The following is an 18919-nucleotide window of genomic DNA, read 5'->3' as shown; positions in this document are numbered from 1 at the left end:
CGTCTGTAGACGTCCTTCAAATATTGACTTTATGACGTTTAGAAAAAGGCATCCAGTCCTGTAGTCCTGTGTGCATCATGTATTGTTGAGAAACATAAATATTCATATCAATAGACAAAATAAGTTCATATATGAAGAAACCTTGATCTACATCCCAATGAGCAAACAATATTTTTTAATTGATTTTTTAATAAAAATTTTTTTATATTTAATTTAATTATTGTATTATATTGATATATATTTTCTAATTGCATTTTTATTTAAACAAATAACAGAAAAATTATTTCAGATATTTTACATTTGCAAAATTAGTAAAAAAACTATAATTTTATATTTGTTTATATAAATAATATGCTTTAATTATACATATTTCATTTTTTCGATAACGTATATTGATCTGATCTAATAATTATATACACATATCAGTATAAAGTATTCATAGGTCATCATGAGAGATTAATTCGCAGCGATCACGGAGATCAAGCAACGTTCACCGGAGTCGCTACTTGGATGGGTGACCGCTTGAAAATTTCCGGAAAAAATTCCTAAGAAATTGATTTTTTTTTTGTAAAAATTGTTTTTGAAACTATTACAAAAATGTTGTTTTGCTCACGTAGATTCCATTTGAATGATTTACGTAAAAAAAATGCAATGAATTATATTTAATTAGGTCTATAGGAAACGGATTCAATGTGTTCAGTTTCTATGAAATTCCATACTTTTTTACGGATTCAGAAACATGATTCATATGGATTTATCCAATCCAATCATTTCTCGTTTGCTGGGCGATAAATGTGATGTCCCTTGGCGCTAACGCTCAGCTGTTACATACACACGTGAAGTCGCGCACGTACGTGTCTCACGGTAGCACGGTTTAGATCGGGGAGCGGGCATAAAATGGTGGGGGGCGCTACGAACATGCATCTTGCTCAGGCGAGAGAGAAAGCATGACACAATATGAATATATGGCCATATGGGCACATAATGGAAGTAAGAATGCGCAAAACTTAGAAATTACGACCCTTTTTCGCGTCAAGGTACCGTTCATCCCACAGCCTTGCTAACTACGAAAAATTAAATGTTTGATGATATCAGGTTGCTATAATTGTTCTGATTGAATTTTTGTCACACCAGAGAGGAACCTGAGAGCGGCCACGGCGGCCTTTTTCCTATAACGCTTTGAAACTCCCGTACACTAGTGACCCACATCCGTTCTGGCCAGAATGGGAACTACGTGTCACATCTATTTTGCAACCCGCCGTTAAGGGGATGCTAAAGTCGTCCTTTTTTACCGACCGAACGTTAATTTTCGGGCATGCCGTTCTTCTAATTGCATTTACAGATTTAAAAATCCTGTTCCACAATTGAAGTATAGACAGTAATGTTAAAGGACGCTATATAAAGATAAGAAAACAAAAAAAATTGGAAAATTATTTTCAATTTTTTTTGTTTTTTTTATCCTTATATAGCGTCCATTAAACATTACTGTCTATACTTCAATTGTGGAAAAAGATTTTTAAATCTGTAAATGCAATTAGAAGAACAGCATGCCCAAAAATTAACGTTCGGTCGGTAAAAAAGGACGACTTTAGCATCACCTTAAAAACAGTGTGGATTTTAGCACGGACAACAACCCACATCCATTTCTCAAGAAATGGATGTGGGTTGTTGTCCGTGCTAACATCCATTTTGCTGTAAATAAAATCTGACGCGTATCGCGTGTGTTGCATCCAGAACAGGGGTCGAGAATGTGCACAAATGATTAATTACGTCTACTTTCGCGTAATTTTTTATTTATTATTGTCTGAATTATTTACATTAACATTGATATTAATACATATCAATACGTTTATGCTTATTTTTTGCATATTCATATTTTTATTTAAAAAAGATGTTTAATAGTAACAGAGAGAATTTGGTTCTTTAATAAAGAAACATTTTATTTTACGCAGTACTTAAAAAATAATTGTAATTAACATTGCATCATATGATAAAGAAGAAATAAATGTCTTTCCACGAATAAATATACCCTCTTTTTATTTTTACAAAATTCTTTGTTATTGAAATGTCTTCAAATTATGCTTTTAAAAAAATTAGTTTTTTTAATTTTTTTGAATCTTAATGCAACTCTCTCTCTCTCTCTTTCTCTTTTAACGTAATTGTCCTTTGTTTAGGCCTTCAATTAGAGAGAGAAAGCATCGCGGTGATAGACATGGAGCGAGCGGCGATGTTATCTCCATGGATACCCTCCTCTCCACTCCCTTTTCTCTCGTCCCGTTTTTCGTGCTACGTTTAGGCTAGAGTCTTATATAAAGAGAGAAGCGACATCGAACCCTCACCACAACTTTCAGTATCCAATTGAGTCCACCGCCATTTTGAAACCGCTCTAACGTCATCAAACACCATTCGTATCATTCTACAAACAGCTGTGGTCACAATATGGCTGCTCGCTTAGCCAATCAAGTATCAATCAGATTACCAATCAGAGCTTCGGACATCAATGTCGCTTCTCTCTTTATATAGGACTCTAGGCCGTAAAATTCAGAAAGAGGATTTCCGACGATTTCTGGGCAGGGACGTAGAGAGACCAGAAAGCGCCCAGTCTTTTTTATTTTGCTACAATGGCATATGCATGCATACGCATGATTTACAAATGACAATACGCGCGTTTAATATGGCACAATAAATAATAATAATAATAATAATAATAATAATAATAATAATGTAATAAAAATCAATGAAATATATGATACTTGAGTATTATTTTTATTCTCTAACTTACAAACGTGAAGATTATTGATCTGATTTTAATACGACCTTTCAACAGTTTTTACGAAATATCACGTAAAGATTAATCAAAACTTTACAAAAAAAAAATTAATAAAGAATTATATAATAATATACGATATAAGGTATTGAAGTGTTAATCAGTAAAGTAACGGATTTTAATCAAATTCTTCTCGATATTAATCTTTATTAACTAAGAGTGAGAAAATGCAATTTACTCAAATATTTTCGAAAAATTAAAATTAAATGCAATAATTAAAATATACGCAGCAATTTTCTAAAAATGTTTTATCAAGGCAAATGGTAAAAATAAATATATAAATGTGTGATTTTTACAATTATTTTATGCAAAGTTGCACATTGTTGATTTGAAAAAAAAAATTATTTATTGGCTTTATTGTCGTCCAAGTGACGTATTTTGTCAGTCCACAATAAGGCTAGTTATAATGAAATAACACAGGGAAATAACTTTGAAAATATTAAAAAGTGGAAAATTATAAATCAAATTGTATGTATTTTAGGTCTTACAAATTAATTTATTCCTTTAACATTTAATATTAAAGACAAATGTTGATCCCCTTTTCCCCCATCCATCCAAGTCTGGATCCATTTCTCCAGCTTCTGCTTCTTCCTTTTTCTCTCATAAATGACGATCCTCGAAGAGCGATAATATATCCGAAACTATATTATATAAAGTGTTGCTTTTGTGAAAAAGTTGAACGAAGAATGACTTCGCAAATTGAAACTCCCTTCACGGGTATCATTTCTTTCATTAACAGCTAGATTTGACAACATGCAAACGCATGTCCTACGCATGTTCATATTATCTTGAGGTCTATAAAAATAAACATTAACATAATAATACTATACGGTAATTCTTTTAATTATGTGCTTTTTTATGAGAAATAAGATAATGTGTATTATATACAAAATTTGGAAAAAAAATTATATTTTAAAATGTTATGTAAAACATAATTATCAATATGAATTATAAAATATTGATATAAATGCTAAAAATTGATGCATAAAAGTTAATTTACTTGCCTTTCGATCATGGTTCTACCTCATTAAAGAACCTAGTAGCGAGATCACTTAATCCAATCAGCATATATTTGATCGGATCCCGGAATGCGGCGATCGCTCCAATCTGGTGATCAAAAGTTGCACAGATTGTTCGCAAAATTCAGAGCTTATCGTCATCATTTTGCTGAGTACATTTTCGTTGTTATACTTGTCGGGATACTGGCATACATCCAATACCAGCGAACTGTAAATAATCGCGCATATGTTAATTACAATATTTAATAATCGATTAAGTTCAAGTTTTTGCAATTTTCATTATTTAAATACATACACAAATTTCACGAGCAATCCATTCCCAGTAACGATTTCATGTTCAAGTGCGCCATTTACAAACTTCGCCTTGGCATCGTCCATCGCACTCTCTAAGGCTTCTTCACCATTATCCTGGGCATCGAGGTATCTTTAGCTCGAGGAACTCGCGTCGTGCATTCGAGTTTCTCAAGATTGATGCGTTTGCCAATTTTAACTTTAATATCTGGAGTCGTACGCGCTTTTCTGATTTTTTATTTTACCTTGATTCGCTAACTGCAATTAAAATAAAATTCTTTGTATGCAATGTTTTCATACCAGTTGTATTTAATTAATACATTATAATCGCTGACTATATCACTGACATGATATAGCGTTAGGTGCATCTGCCGCAAAAGAAATATAAGCATTCTCTTCCATGCTAATAAGTCTATTAATAATATCAAGATCTCTTGGAATGTGTCATGATTAGAATACTTGTATAAGAAAATTTGTTTTTAATTAATTTCCCAAAAGTTTCAAATTATTTTTCGATTTAATTTCACCACTTTAAAAACTTACCTTAAAAATGGTTTTTGGGTTTTGACGTCTTTGCTAGTTTGTGTTATTTTTAACTTTCTGCAAATATCTCGCGCTAAAAGAAGATCGTCCTTCATGCGCAGATCTAATCCTATCTTCGTTAACACGTCCAGATTATTGGTCGTTATATTAGAGTTTCCCTGAGTTATTATCGTTATTATCATTAATGCGATTCTGCTATCTATAATATTAACGATGTATCTAAATACTTTATGGAGAATTTTTCTCATAATACCTTAACGTATAATATTTATTAAAATATATTTTAAATTGTTTTTTAAAACACTAAATGCTGGAGGAAAAAATATTTTTCAAAATTGCTTTCTGTTTTTTACAACTTAAACATTTCTCTCAATCAGTTTAATTGCCTGACTTAAATATTATCAAATTTTTATGAGTAGTTCGGAAGGGTAGAATAAAAAAATAGATTTTCTTCTTCAATATCCTTTAAAAGATATTATCGATGGTATACTTCCAAAACAAAATCGAGTTTTTGGTATCGTTGTATTCAATACATTATCGCCGATTCTTTGGTTTTTTTATGATGTTATAATACGATCTTGGAGCGCTCTACTAACGATTGTAATACGAGAGGCGTTCAAGACAAACCTTGGGATTTTGATGTTATAATAGAATACATTTAAAAAAATGGAAATGACATCTATTTCTCAATATAATTTCCTCTCATTAAGTCCAAGATTGACTTGAACGATAATCGTAAATGTAATGTAATGTTACTTAAAAATAATTTTTTGTTCGTTTTGTAAAATAATTATTTTCAGATATACAACGTTTTGCAAGTATACCATCGTTATGCTATAAGATTGCTATAACTGATGACTATTTAAGTATTGTATGCTGTTATTCTTACAAATAATTAATAGGTCAACTTTTTATTAATAAAATAAATAGTATATTTCTCAGGAGTTTACGTTATTTTTTTTTGTCTATCTCCTGTGTAGTTTTGTATAAAGTTGATTACATACTGTGAAAATTGTAAATGAAAAAGCAGTAGATAATCCGTTTTCTATATTTTAATTATTGAATTTATTTACCTGTAGCAATTCACTGTTTAATTCTCCAGTCTCGTGCAATATTACAGCAAAGTCAAAGCTGGGCTCTGATTAGCGGCTTTGACTCCTTCAGCAATTTGATCAGATGATTCGCACGAGCAACAGCTATTTGACGGGACGATCGTTTGTCATTATCGAGATAGATCTTCTTGCATACCGAGGTAACTTTATTAAAAAAATCTGAAAAAAATTTTTACCTATTAAAATATGGATTTCTCTAACTTCTTTTTTTCGTTAAAATTACTTACAATATTTATATACAATTTTTGTTTATTCTGTTTTTCAAATGTTTTCTAGAAATGCATAGACAAGAGTTGCTAAAGAATTTTTTATATTTGTTAAAGTAATAAAAACTTATTCATTAAGATTTTAAACCTAAAACAGAAAATGCCAAAAACACGTATTAACAAAAGGATTACGTATAAATTTATTATATATTATCCTGGACAACACGCCTTATATCTGAGAAAGCTTGTCTTTTAATTTTTGAAATATAAAGTCACAAAATCCTGGTATGATATCATGTTCTTCCAGCCACCTTCGAATTGTTCGCTGTCCCGGAAAATTACAACCTGCTTTTCTTAAACGACAGACTGCAGAAGGTGAATAGTAATATAATTGCCTTGCAAGATTTTTTTCTTCTTGCGTATATGGCGTACGTGGCGGATGTAGCTGCAAATTTATCATAGTTTTTGCAATGGGATGTAGATTTTGTTTATTTATTATTTGTTTTACAAACTTGTTTTACTTTCTCTTTTGCTTTTGTGTTTTTGGTATTCTATATTTTCGAGCGGTACGTAATTGATATTTTAAAAATTTTATATTATTTTGTAATTGATTTATCTTACGTTTTAAAGATTTAATAATGTTGTTTTGCTTCTTATTTGTTATATTTTCTTTATTTTCTGCATTTCCGTTCTGAACATTAATATGCGCAGCAACTGTTGAAGCTTTTTTACGCATACGTGGCTCAAGATGTGTCAATTTGCTAGTATCTTCTTCTTCTGAGAGCTGTCAACATCATTCAGCCATGATTTATAAGTTTTTAATGGAGATTCTTGTAATTGCTCATCAATTAATATATTGTCCGGAAATGGATGTAAGTAATGTAACGTTTGTTTCATTTTTTTCAAATTGTGATTGCTTTGTAATATTTTCAGCTTGATTTTCAGCTTGTGTTTTATTAAAATTTTTTCTTTTTTTATTACATGTTTTTAAATTGTTCTGAGCAACATTAAATTCAAATGGAACTGGCACTGAGCTTTGAAAAATGTTCTTTACATAATTATGCGCAATAGCCGTTGAATTTTACTTATACATATCTGGCTCAAGATGTATCCATTCGCTAATGTCTCCTTCTGAGTTGTCAAAATTCAGCTTTGATTTATAAGTTTTTAATGGAGGCTCTTGTGATTGCTCTTCAATTAATATATTGTTGGAAATAGATGTAAGTGACGTTATGTTCGTTTCATTCTTTTCAGATTGTAACTGCCTCGTTATATTTTCAGATATATATGCCTCTGTTTCATTTAAATTCGTTCTTTTTCTGTCACATTCTTTGAAATTATTTTGAGCGACACTTAAATCAAATGGGATTGGCACTGCGTCCTTTTTTAATCTCTTAATATTACTATTTGGATTAAATGAATCTATAGTAAAATGGTTTTCGCACAATCCGGCACGTCGTAGAGAAATACGTGACCATTTTTCTAGACTAGCTTTTCCTATAATAGAGTAATAAAAAGAAAACGTTGAGAATTACAATTAAATTTCACTAAAGCATGATACAGAAAATATAAATAAAATATTAAATAATTAACTATCAAATAACTATCAAATAACACAAATTATAAGATATAATAAGACCCCGTGTAATGAGATTTAAAAATAGTGCTATTTATTCTATTTAATAAAATATAAAGAAATCATTCAATTTGGCTCAAATTGATGTCTTTGATTAAAAAGAACTATTTGTATTTTACGCAACTACACAACTTTAAGTATGTTTAAAACATTATTTTCTAACAGTAAGAATAAATGCACGTCCGATTTCTTAAAACTCGAAAAATATAGAATATTAAAAAAATAGTTTCAAAATGCGATTCTACTCGAAGATTACATTGCAAAATAGCAGCGTGGCTGATCTGGATAAGTCTTACATTTTCTTAACTAAAAGAATTAAAGAATTTTTAACTATCACTATTACTGAGATAAACTAATTTTACTTGCTTCTGTTTCTTTTTGGCTTCTTACCTTTTTCATATTTGCAAATTTTTTACATATTTTAGAATATTTTTTATTTTTGTAATATTTCCTACATTATTTTGTTATTTTAAATTTGTACATATCTTTTATATTTTTTTTATTTGTAATATTTTTAGTCTTTTTTTTATAAATGTAATGCTTTTAAAATGCATTAATTCTTCAAAAAATACGACAGCCCGTTATTTGATATAATTTTGACAGATTGTAACTGTTATCATTGCGCAACTTACAATATTTTTCTATATGGGCATATTTTTGAAAATTATTTCGAATAACTTGCGACTGCTGTTTCCTAAACAATTAACTTTGTTTTATTATTACGCAATCATAAGAAAAACAAGATCTAAGAATACTAAAATAAAGAAATATAAAAAACATGTCAATAAAAGGTAAAAAAGATTTACAAAATATTAAAAAATGAAAACATTTTAAAATAAAAACAAAGATAAAACATATTAATTAAAACAGGAGCAAGTTGGATTTGTTTATATGCTGCATAACTGTAATAAAATTTGAGATTCTTTGATTAATTTTAGTTTTTGTAACGTAAACTTTTAATTCAGATAAATCTCTCGGTTGTCTAAATAAAATTTTCTGCAAGAAAACTGCTTTGTAAACTGCGTTTCTTAATTTATTTTTTTCATATTCCATACGTCGAGTTCAAAAAAATCGTGTAGATTTATTCCTATTGTTGGGAAATAATATTTTAAACATATGTAAAATCGTATATTTGTGTAAAATACAAATGGTTCTTTTGAGTAAGGCCCAGTTGCGCACAGACGCGATCGGACACCACCAATCACGTAATTTAATCTAACCCAACCAACGGAAATATTTTAGGCATCGGCCGCTATGGTTGGTGGTGTTCAATCGTGTATGTGCGCAACTTGGACACTCCCGTTTTTTTTAATTGAAGAAATTAATTTGAGCTAAAATGAGTGACAGATTTCTTTATATTTTGATATAACAAACGACTGTAAGAAATGTAACAAAAATCGACATCAGACGTTATTCGGGGTTTACTTTTCAGAATATTGTTCTACGTTAAATATTTATTAATAAAAATTGAAATTTTATTTACACTATTTTTCAAACAAATTTTGTAACCAAGTAAATTTCTTTTACGCTATTCAAAAGTAAAACGGGCTCGTACAGAGCGTGAGGACACCGACCTACAACCTGATCATATCATATTTTCTTTCTCGTGCGTCTAGCGAGAAGAATACATGATCATAGCTTGCATAATTAGTAAACTATTCTTTATTTTCAAATAAACTTACAGAATTAGATAATTTTTTTATTTATTTAATACGTAATGAATAAAATTAATATTTATTTTATTAATTTTTCATATTTTAAGCAATAACAATACGGAAAGGAAGATTGAGATTCAATATTTATAATTGATTTTTATATTTAAAACTGTCTTGGAATGTTTATGTTTAAAACTGTCTTAAAATGTGGTAAACTAATTATAACACAACCGCATTAGCATCTTAAAATATTATTCACATATACTAGCTACACAATAGGAACAAGTGAATGAGGAGCGCGCACGTCGTTCCTGAGCGTCGCAAATCTAAAAACGCTTATTCGTTAACTTTAATCAGCTGTCCCGCAAAAACTATCTGTCCTTCGCAATTGTGCTAAAGGAAAAAGTTATTTCTTTTAGCACAAAGTATCATATACTCCGAGGGTGCAGATTTTGGGACACTCTGTATATACCCTAGTAGCAATTTGCTGCAAGACTGCTATAAATCTTACAGCAGATCTTTTTGCCAGCAGAACGTTACAATCTGTTTCTTCATTCTGCTCAAGTCCTTTGAAAGATTTCGAAAGATTCTATAAAGCAGATTCTTGCAAGAAACTTGCACGTACCATATCTGTTGCAAAAATTGCAGCATTCTGTTTGCAGACTGCAGTGAGGGAAAAAATCTGCTTTAATTAAGTTTCTACAACAAGTATCTATAAACAGTTTATTTGTATGTGGGCTATTCCGTATGAAACGGATCAGTCAATTCTCAGAAATGTTTTCAATTTTGCACATTTATAGTACTCAGGAAGATGTAATTTTGTGCGAAAAGAATTTTTAATTGCAAAATTAATAAAGATCTAAACAAATAAAAGTTTAACTACCATTTTGTATAAAAATTCATAACTTTATTGCTGATAACAATAACTCAATTTCTTTTTAATTTTCACTGAAAAATGTTTTAATTTACAAAAAAATATGAATATTGCAAAAAAGTTTTTTTCTTCAATGTTTGTTTAACAATAAATTTTTTAAGAATATTTGAAACAATCGGGGAGAGAATGGAAACATCTGGAAAAATTGTTTTTATTTGAATTTGTTCATTATGTTAAATTTATCTGAAAATATACTATCTTGAGAATACACCTCTAAATTTTGGTTGAATTATCTCAAAAATTAAAAATTTTATGAATATTTTTGTAAAAAAGTCAAATTTTGCAGTTTTTTCTATTTGATATTTTTTCTCTATGTTAAATTGTACTTAAAAAAAATTATTGCGATATCATCAGTGTTACGCGGAATATCACAATATTTCGTCGCACGCCGTTATAATTTTTAATAGTATTAAAGAAATTAATTCTGATACAAAGATTTTGGAAAATAGTGTAGGATGTTAGAAATATTAGTTACACAAAGAGAATGAGAATAAGAGTGAGAGTGAGAGAGAGAAAATGTGCGAAAGAGAAAGCGAGAAAGAAAGAGAGAGAGAGATGAAGAGATCGAAGAAATAAAGATAGAGTTGTGTGTATGAGATGCGGGGTTTGACAGATGAAATCGGAGTCGTTTTCCGGAGCGAGCCTCGGCGTTCGAAATCGAAGCGGTAATTGGCATCATTAAGTTAATAGGTGTTGTTCAAAATCGACGACGTCGCGGGTGAAATTAGCGATATTTGGGAGCAATTTTCGATAAACGTACGCATGTGTGTGTCCATCCGAAAAATATATATCACGGAAAGAAAAATTTTCATCGTTGCAGCTAATCATGGTTAGCTGAAACTGTATTTGCTGTTATAGCTAAAGAATTTGCTACTACTGTTACTATATAGATTTCTTAGCTAAGTATACTTGTTTGCTGTGATCATACCGATTACAAACTATAAGTTTGCTGCCGTAGCTAACAACTATAACTAACGCAACAAAAGTGTGTAACTAAGTGATTCATGGCTAAGTATGTAGTGTTGTACGTAATTATGTGACTGATCTAAAAAGTGAAAAAATAAGTTATAAGGTAAGTAATAATGTGTATTGCAGTTTCGTAGTATCGTACGTTCTTCTGTTGCTCTTTATGTTAAAAGTCGCGCTGAAAACGAGGTGGTAGGGACGCCAAGAAGAGACACGTTCGTGCGCGCTCTCCTTTTGTGAACATCTCCTTTTCGGTTTCGGCCGGCCACGGGTCCCTGCACGTGGCCCGTGGCCGGCCTGTCGATAAGCACGGCACCGCCGCGCTGTGGCGAGCAAGGCGACATGGCTGGCGCGATTTTCATCTGTCACGGGGCGTTCACGGGCAGCAACACGGCTAGTGACGCTGCCCGTGAACGTCCTGCACGTGCTCCTGCGGATCATATGGTGTTTTGTTCTCGTATAAGGTACCAAAAATTTTTTTTGCATAAAAAAGTGCTCATATGTATAACCAAAGGCAAGCTTTCGCAAAGGAAGAGAGACGGATAAGCAGACTTCGCGACAGAAGCCTTTACTCCTCGATAACGATTTGGATTTCGATCTCAAGTATGTAGCATTTGTCTGAAAATCTTATAGACCTTACAGACACCAGATCTTCCTGCAGAGAAGGAAGATCTAACTTCTCAATAAGTCTCTTTCTCTTTCTTTCTCGTCCTGGCTCATATACAAGAAACCGAGCAAAGCTTCGTTCCGTTTCACGCATGCATGATACGCATGATGTATCATTTCGTCCTTGTTTAACATTTGGACAAGGATAAAATGATATGTCATGTATATTATGCGTTAAATGAAACGTAGTCTAAGTTTTTATTCGAGGTTATGGCTCATCTGCTATCAAAGTATTTTAGTAAATCTTTCGAGTTTATATTAATTAATTTAATTTAATATTTTAATAAATTCTGTATAAATCATTTGATGAAGAAGAGCTGGTGTCTGTAAAGTCCATAAGATCTTCAGACGAACGCTACATATCTGAGATCGAGATTCAACGATCCAAATCGTTATCGAGGGGTGAAGGCTTCTGTCGCATTTGTTTGCCGGTCTCTCTCCATTTGCGAGAGCTTGTCTTTGTATTTTTGTTGTATACTTATTTTGAATATTATATTATATATAATATCAACTTGACTTTCATTTTGGTATCGTGATGTATATATATTTATATGTGTGTGTGTGTGTGTGTGTGTGTGTGTATGTATATATATATATATATATATATATATATATATATATGTTCATTAGGTAAGAAAGAATATATTTATGTATTTATTAACATTATATTTAGGAATAACATGTCGGATAATAATATAAACAGTTTATTAACTGAATGGGGATTGAATGCAGAAATAATTGCAAATTTCGTAGGTACGTTATTAATATACGTCTATAATTAGAGAAATTTGATAGGTGTTAATTGCCAGGTGTCAATATTTAAACACAAGATTTGTGTATGTTTTTTTGTGGCATTGCTATTTTGCTCAATTTATTTGTATTATATATATTGTTTATTATATGTTAATTAAATTTTCAATTTATCTTGTTTATAAGATTTATTATGAAACTGTTATACAGTAGTTGCTATTTACAGCGTAAGATATTGAAATAGAGCAATTGGACATCTTAACAGAGGAAGATTTAAAATTATTAATTCCACAAATAGGACCTCGACGAAAATTTCAAAAAAATTTGAAGAATTATGTTTGCGAGGTATTCATTTCTTTTTATATGATTATATTAGGTATTAAATGAAGCATCTTGTCTTTAAAAACAAGTATAATTGTCCTCTTGTTAATATTAAATTTGGTGATTTTTAATTATTTTGAAATAATATTTTATATTCTACATTCTGCAGTTACAAACAGAAGAGCAAGTACATGTTATTGACACTAATCCTAATAAAAAACTAAAATCAGATACAGAACATCTAAATAAAAAAGTTGTAACACAACAAGAAACTATAATTTTAACAGAGCACAAATCTCAAAATGCAGTAGTTCCAACAAATCAGAGACCTCAAAATACAATCATTACTACTGCGCAGCAATATACAAATGTTGTAGCTGTTGATCAACAACATTTAATCGATGTAAATAATATTCAGGATAATTGCTTAATTACAATATCTGGACCTGACACAGGTTCAGAATATAGTGGTGAGAATTTATTGAGTATTGTTAACACTTTTTTAATATAATATAAATTGACTATGTTTATATTATTTTATAATTAAAATTTTTATTTTTTTACATTCCTGTTATTTATCTTCTAATCAATTATTCTCTTTTTAGATGTATTGTCGAGTGAACTAATTGAACATGATTTGAATCATGCAAATAATAGTGACAGATATGTAAGTTATGTGATTTATTTTCTACATTACCCACTTAAAATAAGTTTCACTCGGCATTTAGGTTTCACTCGTATCATACAAATTTACTATACAAATTTATTTCTTATTATTATGCAGGATCTTGAAGCATTATTGAAAAAATCCGATGATGGTTTATTGTTGCTGCGTTCATATAAAAATGAGGGCAAGTTAAATAATGATTCATGAAATAAGCTTGCAAAAATAATTGTGAGCAATGAATTAAGCTGTAATATTAATAATAATATCACAAGTAACAGAGCAGCTTTTCTAAGTAATCACGTCAAAAAGTTATTTCCAATTGAAGAAAAGGTAAATTTAGCTTTGTAAATAATATTATAAGCTATTAAATAATCTTACACTATTAAAATCAAATTTATAGAAACTATTGACTATGAGTAAATTATGTACATAATACACTGCCAATAAAAATTTTATAAATTGTATAATCATAATTCTATTAAAAAATAATTAGTACATTTTGTTGTATAACATAATTTCATTATCAGCATTTTTGGTTGTAGAGTGTATGGTATATAAAACACAAAAAAGGTGAATCACAGGGTAGAGGCAAAATTCTTACAAAATACTATTCAATACGAAGAAAACTTATTAAAGTAGGCTTGCTCAATTTGAAAGATGTGGTTCAAGATGAGACTGATAGTAAGTTCTGTACAAGTCTCTTTATATATCATTAAAAGTCTGATATTTAATAATCATTGTAATAGGTGGCAATACAAGTTTCTAAATACAAAAAAATATTTATCTAAAATTTAATTTTTGTTTATTTTTTATAGGCGAATTAAGTAACGATAACAATGAAAATATTTTGCCTTATGAAGAATATCTATTATGGTTACAAAATAATTCAAAACCGTGGCAAAAAGTTCAAGAATATTGGTCTTTGACTGCTAAGAAAAGAATTAAAAAACTTTTATCTGATAAAGAACCTTGCCATGAATATATGGCTAAATTTCCAGCTCTATCTGATTCTCTAGGTTATACATTGGTAAGCTTATTAAAATATTTTTTTACATATATTGAACAGCAAAAATTTTAATTTGCAATTATTAATATAAGTTTTCCAATTTCTTTCATTTTATTTGTATTATATAACATGGAAAAAAATCATTAATTAATATTTAACATTTGTAAGAAAATTAAAAACTTAATTAGAAAATAAATGTGTGATTTGTATTTTTATATTCTTTACTTTCAGTTGGAAACTGACTTTGAAACGTTGTATCCAGGTTGCAATTTAAAACTTTATCTTGCATGGCCAAAATTATCTGCCTTTATAATCGATAAAGTACAATCTAAAGCCAAAAATCGTTTGAATAATGTTTTTACGCCAGGTATAAAAGATATTCTTTTTTGCCATAATATTGTAATTACTGAAAATAACTTTATTATAATCACAGTACCTTTTATATTATTATTTTCGTCTGAACAGATGGTTCTACAATTGCAACATTATCCTTGATATGTCATCTATTTCCTGTGATAACAGTTAAAAAAGGCCAACCGAGGAATTGGAGACCTTCTAGAGAGGAATGTGAAGAAGGGTTTCTTCTACATGTAAAAGTACGAATACAATTAAAATAATCTATTTCATTACATACATGTATATGTATGTGTGTGTGTGTGTGTGTGTGTGTGTGTGTGTGTGTGTGTGTGTGTAGCGTATAGAATAAATAAACTATTAAAATTTAAATATTTAAATCATATTTATCTCATAAAATTATCTTTTTTTGCAGACAATTGCTGATCTTGAAACAAGATTACATGAGCGAACGATCAAATTACATTCATTTGGTTTAACCTCGCAACCTATTGCAATAATAGTTGGCCCTAGTTTTGACGACATTAGTCAATGTTTTGTTGTCATCAATAACTACAGGTACGAAGTGGAGACACCATTAAGAGCCATAGATTTTATTGTAAAGTCTTGCAATGCTTTAAATATCCGATATCCTTTTGAAGTAGGCCAAGTATTTATGTTTTTGCAAAGAGCTGTGTACGACTTTGAAACTACGTGGGACAAGCGAAAGAATTCCCAGCTTACTAGTGCCGTTTTAGCAAGAATTCAAGAATATAAATTACTTTAAAATTTTAAAACGTTAAAATTATTCAGATTGTATCATGCCTGTATGTTTTTTATGCAAAGAGACTATTACGTCTGTTAATGGTCTTTTAGTACATTTTAACATTAAACATATTGATTCATTAACAATTTTTAAATGTGGTGAAGATGGATGCAATCGTAAATGGTCTTCATGGAATTCTTTACGAAGCCATTTAATTGGATCTAATCATAATTTTCCTGCTTGGCCTGCTTCTGAACAACATGTATCTAAAGTATTAATTGAACCTACTGAAACACAAATTGAAAGAAAAAAAGAATCCTGTCTTATTAGCAATGTTAATATAAGTAACAATGATGTAATCTCAATAGAATTAAGTAACAATAAATCTTCGTCAATAACTCCTATCGAATTTAAATCTCTCGTAAGAAAAAGTTGTGATGCTTTTGTTGCAAAATTGTATTATACATCTTCAATTCCGCGAAAATACATTCAATCTATTATTCAGGACAGTTGTACATTTCTCATAAGTGGTCACATTTCTATCTTAAAAGAAAAAATTGTTTCACATTTTACTGCTCTAAATTGTAATAATGAAACAATGGAAAATATTATATCAATGTTTCATTGTTTTGAAAATCAATTTGATCATCTTAGAAATGAATACCAACGCATGAAATATTTTAAGGCTTGTGGCAATTATATAGCTCCTGTTAAATATTACATACATAAAAAAAGAATCCGCAAAAGAATTGGAACTTCCACTACTGAAAAAATTAAAGATGTTTGTGGCTATTTCATACCTTTGAGACAAGTATTACAAAAATTTTTTCAACTACCTGACGCTTTTACTGCAACAATTTCTTATATTAATTCACTTAAAAAATCAAATAGTGTAAAAAACTTTATCCAATCCAAACTTTGGCATAGTAAAAGAGAAAGCTTTAAAAATAATGATATAGTTTTACCACTATTTGTGTATTACGATGATTGGGAAGTAAACAATCCATTAGGGTCACATAGTGCTTCTCTTGGAGGAGTTTATTGCTATATACCATGTTTGCCGCCTGAATGTATATCTCGTTTGGAGAATTTCTTTTTGGTTCTTTTGTTTAAGTCTCAAGATCGTAAAGAATTTGGAAACAAAAAAACATTTGCACCTTTAATTGAGGAGCTGAATTTTTTAGAACACGTTGGAATAACAATTAATGTAAATGGTAACATTTATAAAATATACTTTGTACTAGGTTTATTATTTGGTGACAATTTGGGTCTTCACGCCATGTGTGGGTTTGTTGAAAGTTTCCGGGCAAACTATACATGTAGGTTTTGCAAATTACATCGTACTATTTCTGAAACTACTTGTCTGGAAGATGAATCTGTTCTTAGAACACGTGAATCTTATAGTGCTGATGTAGCCTTAGAAAACGTTTCTTTAACCGGAATCAAAGAAGAGTGTATTTTTAACACAGTTACTTCATTTCACGTAATAGACAATATCTATGTTGATATGATGCATGATATTGCAGAAGGTATCGCTCACTATGATATGATTCCAATAATAAATAATTTTATTAATATAGGTGATTTTAACTTGGCAGGTCTCAATTACAGTTTGCAAATGTTTGATTATGGTCTTGATGCACAGAATAAACCACCTTGTATTGCTGACGATTTTGCAACAAAAAGCAAACTAAAAATGACAGCCTCAGAAATGTTAACCTTTTGTAGACTTTTCGGAATAATTACTGGACACCTTGTAAAATCATTTGATGACCCATTCTGGAAATTATATTTGTTATTAAAAGAAATAATAGAGTTTCTGTCCAGTAAGTCAGTATCAGAGGAATCTGCATCTGCATTTAAAATATTGGTTTTAGAACATCATAATCAATATGTAAAATGTACAAATCAACGTTTAAAACCCAAACATCACAATTTGATTCATTACGCAAGTGTTATGATAAAATCTGGACCAATGTTGTTATCAGTGATAAGACTTGAAAGCTTTCATAAAATTTTAAAAAAAATTTTTACTGTTACGTCAAGAAAAAATATTCTTCTTTCTATTGCCATTCGACATCAGCTTTCGTTTTGTTATAGACTTATGGCTCAAAACAGCATTGTTCCTACTATTCAAATTGGATCAGGAAAATTTTTTGATATTACTAAACATGATTATTTTCATTTTTTTGCGTTGTCATTACCTAAGGATATAATTTCTAAACCATGTTTTATTGCCAATTGGGTTAATTATAAAGGTACTAAATATCAACCTACAATGATATTGGCATATGGAATTGACAAAAGTTCTTGTCCTGTTTTTGTAGAAGTTCAACTTATTATTATTCATCAAAATGTCCCAATTTTTGTTTGTTCTTCTTTATTAAATGTAGGTCTTAATGACAACATTGGTGGTTTTGAAGTAAAGTCGAAACAAAATACAAAGTGGCTGTCGGTAAAATATGATAATTTGTACGACTCTTTTCCTTTATTTGCTTATACTGCAAGCACTGGTGAACAATATGTTATTTTGCATCATCCTATTTAATACCGTATTTTATAAAATATTAATAAAAATTATTCATATCTATTTCTGATTTGTACGATAATGAAATAGTGCGTTTAAACTATATTAAAGTAAGCTATCTTAATTATTAAAGGAACTTATGTAAAAATATTATGTATGCATGTATGTTATATTTACACATATATATATATATACCGGGTGTCCGAGACCACCCGTCCCACCCGATTTTTTCGTAAACGCGACATTTTAAAGAAAAATGTTTCAGACAAAAGTTGTAGGGTTTTAAAAGATCTATTTACTGATTTTATCAGTTTGACCTTGGATGGCGTCGCCAAGGTCAGATCAAAATAACATTAACTTTTTTAAATAGGACACCTCATTTTTGGTTCCAGAATCTAATAGCTGGTGTCAAGACCTTTCCAAAACACTATAAGAAAGTTTATTTTTGTTGAGTACTTTCCGAGTTGTGAGGCTTGAAAGTTACGGTGTACTGTTACCTTCAAGCGTCATAACTCGGAAAGTCCTTAACCAAAATAAACTTATTTATAGTGTTTTGGAAAGCTCTCAAAATCGACTACAAGAAAATGCAATGAAAAATATACCTGTTTCAGACCACCCGTCCCACCCTTTTAAAACGTAGGGATGTGCTTGTACAAAAAAATGGCTCAGACAAAATTTGCATGATTTCGAGGGA

General features: G+C 30.0%; 3 protein-coding genes across 3 annotated transcripts; 2 read left to right on the top strand and 1 right to left on the bottom strand.

Annotated features, from left to right (window-relative positions):
- Nucleotides 1-3854: 3854 nt before the first annotated feature.
- On the bottom strand, nucleotides 3855-4545 carry LOC120358024 (condensin complex subunit 1-like). Its single transcript, XM_039450437.1, has 2 exons — nucleotides 4142-4545; nucleotides 3855-4054 (listed from the first exon to the last, which is right to left on the bottom strand). The coding sequence occupies exons 1-2, from the start codon at nucleotides 4222-4224 to the stop codon at nucleotides 3889-3891; spliced, it is 249 nt and encodes an 82-aa protein (XP_039306371.1). The 5' UTR covers nucleotides 4225-4545; the 3' UTR covers nucleotides 3855-3888.
- Nucleotides 4546-11531: 6986 nt separating this feature from the next.
- On the top strand, nucleotides 11532-13917 carry LOC120358112. The gene is made up of 6 exons (XM_039450837.1): nucleotides 11532-11653; nucleotides 12529-12608; nucleotides 12838-12950; nucleotides 13096-13396; nucleotides 13532-13593; nucleotides 13711-13917. The coding sequence occupies exons 1-6, from the start codon at nucleotides 11532-11534 to the stop codon at nucleotides 13798-13800; spliced, it is 768 nt and encodes a 255-aa protein (XP_039306771.1). The 3' UTR covers nucleotides 13801-13917.
- A 222-nt stretch (nucleotides 13918-14139) lies between these two features.
- LOC120358023 lies at nucleotides 14140-17141 on the top strand. The gene is made up of 5 exons (XM_039450436.1): nucleotides 14140-14274; nucleotides 14409-14620; nucleotides 14831-14966; nucleotides 15065-15195; nucleotides 15369-17141. Exons 2-5 carry the CDS (start codon nucleotides 14576-14578, stop codon nucleotides 15717-15719), a joined length of 663 nt encoding a protein of 220 aa, XP_039306370.1. The 5' UTR covers nucleotides 14140-14274; nucleotides 14409-14575; the 3' UTR covers nucleotides 15720-17141.
- The last annotated feature ends 1778 nt before the right edge of the window (nucleotides 17142-18919 follow it).

Source organism: Solenopsis invicta, chromosome 6 (assembly GCF_016802725.1).
Source record: "Solenopsis invicta isolate M01_SB chromosome 6, UNIL_Sinv_3.0, whole genome shotgun sequence".
NCBI classification, from domain to species: Eukaryota; Metazoa; Arthropoda; class Insecta; order Hymenoptera; family Formicidae; genus Solenopsis; species Solenopsis invicta.
This window is presented reverse-complemented; position numbering and strand designations above follow the sequence as displayed.

What these genes read in the sequence shown, in the direction of transcription:
- LOC120358023 (XM_039450436.1), top strand. Translation starts at nt 14,576, where the DNA reads ATGGCTAAATTTCCAGCTCTATCTGATTCTCTAGGTTATACATTG. An exon ending in GAATAATGTTTTTACGCCAG is followed by an intron (nt 14,967 to 15,064) that starts GTATAAAAGATA and finishes TCGTCTGAACAG; the next exon opens with ATGGTTCTACAATTGCAACA. An exon ending in GGTTTCTTCTACATGTAAAA is followed by an intron (nt 15,196 to 15,368) that starts GTACGAATACAA and finishes CTTTTTTTGCAG; the next exon opens with ACAATTGCTGATCTTGAAAC.
- LOC120358112 (XM_039450837.1), top strand. Translation starts at nt 11,532, where the DNA reads ATGGCTGGCGCGATTTTCATCTGTCACGGGGCGTTCACGGGCAGCAAC. An exon ending in GTGTTTTGTTCTCGTATAAG is followed by an intron (nt 11,654 to 12,528) that starts GTACCAAAAATT and finishes CATTATATTTAG; the next exon opens with GAATAACATGTCGGATAATA. An exon ending in AATAATTGCAAATTTCGTAG is followed by an intron (nt 12,609 to 12,837) that starts GTACGTTATTAA and finishes TTACAGCGTAAG; the next exon opens with ATATTGAAATAGAGCAATTG.
- LOC120358024 (XM_039450437.1), bottom strand. Translation starts at nt 4,224, where the DNA reads ATGGACGATGCCAAGGCGAAGTTTGTAAATGGCGCACTTGAACATGAA. An exon ending in GGATTGCTCGTGAAATTTGT is followed by an intron (nt 4,055 to 4,141) that starts GTATGTATTTAA and finishes GATTATTTACAG; the next exon opens with TTCGCTGGTATTGGATGTAT.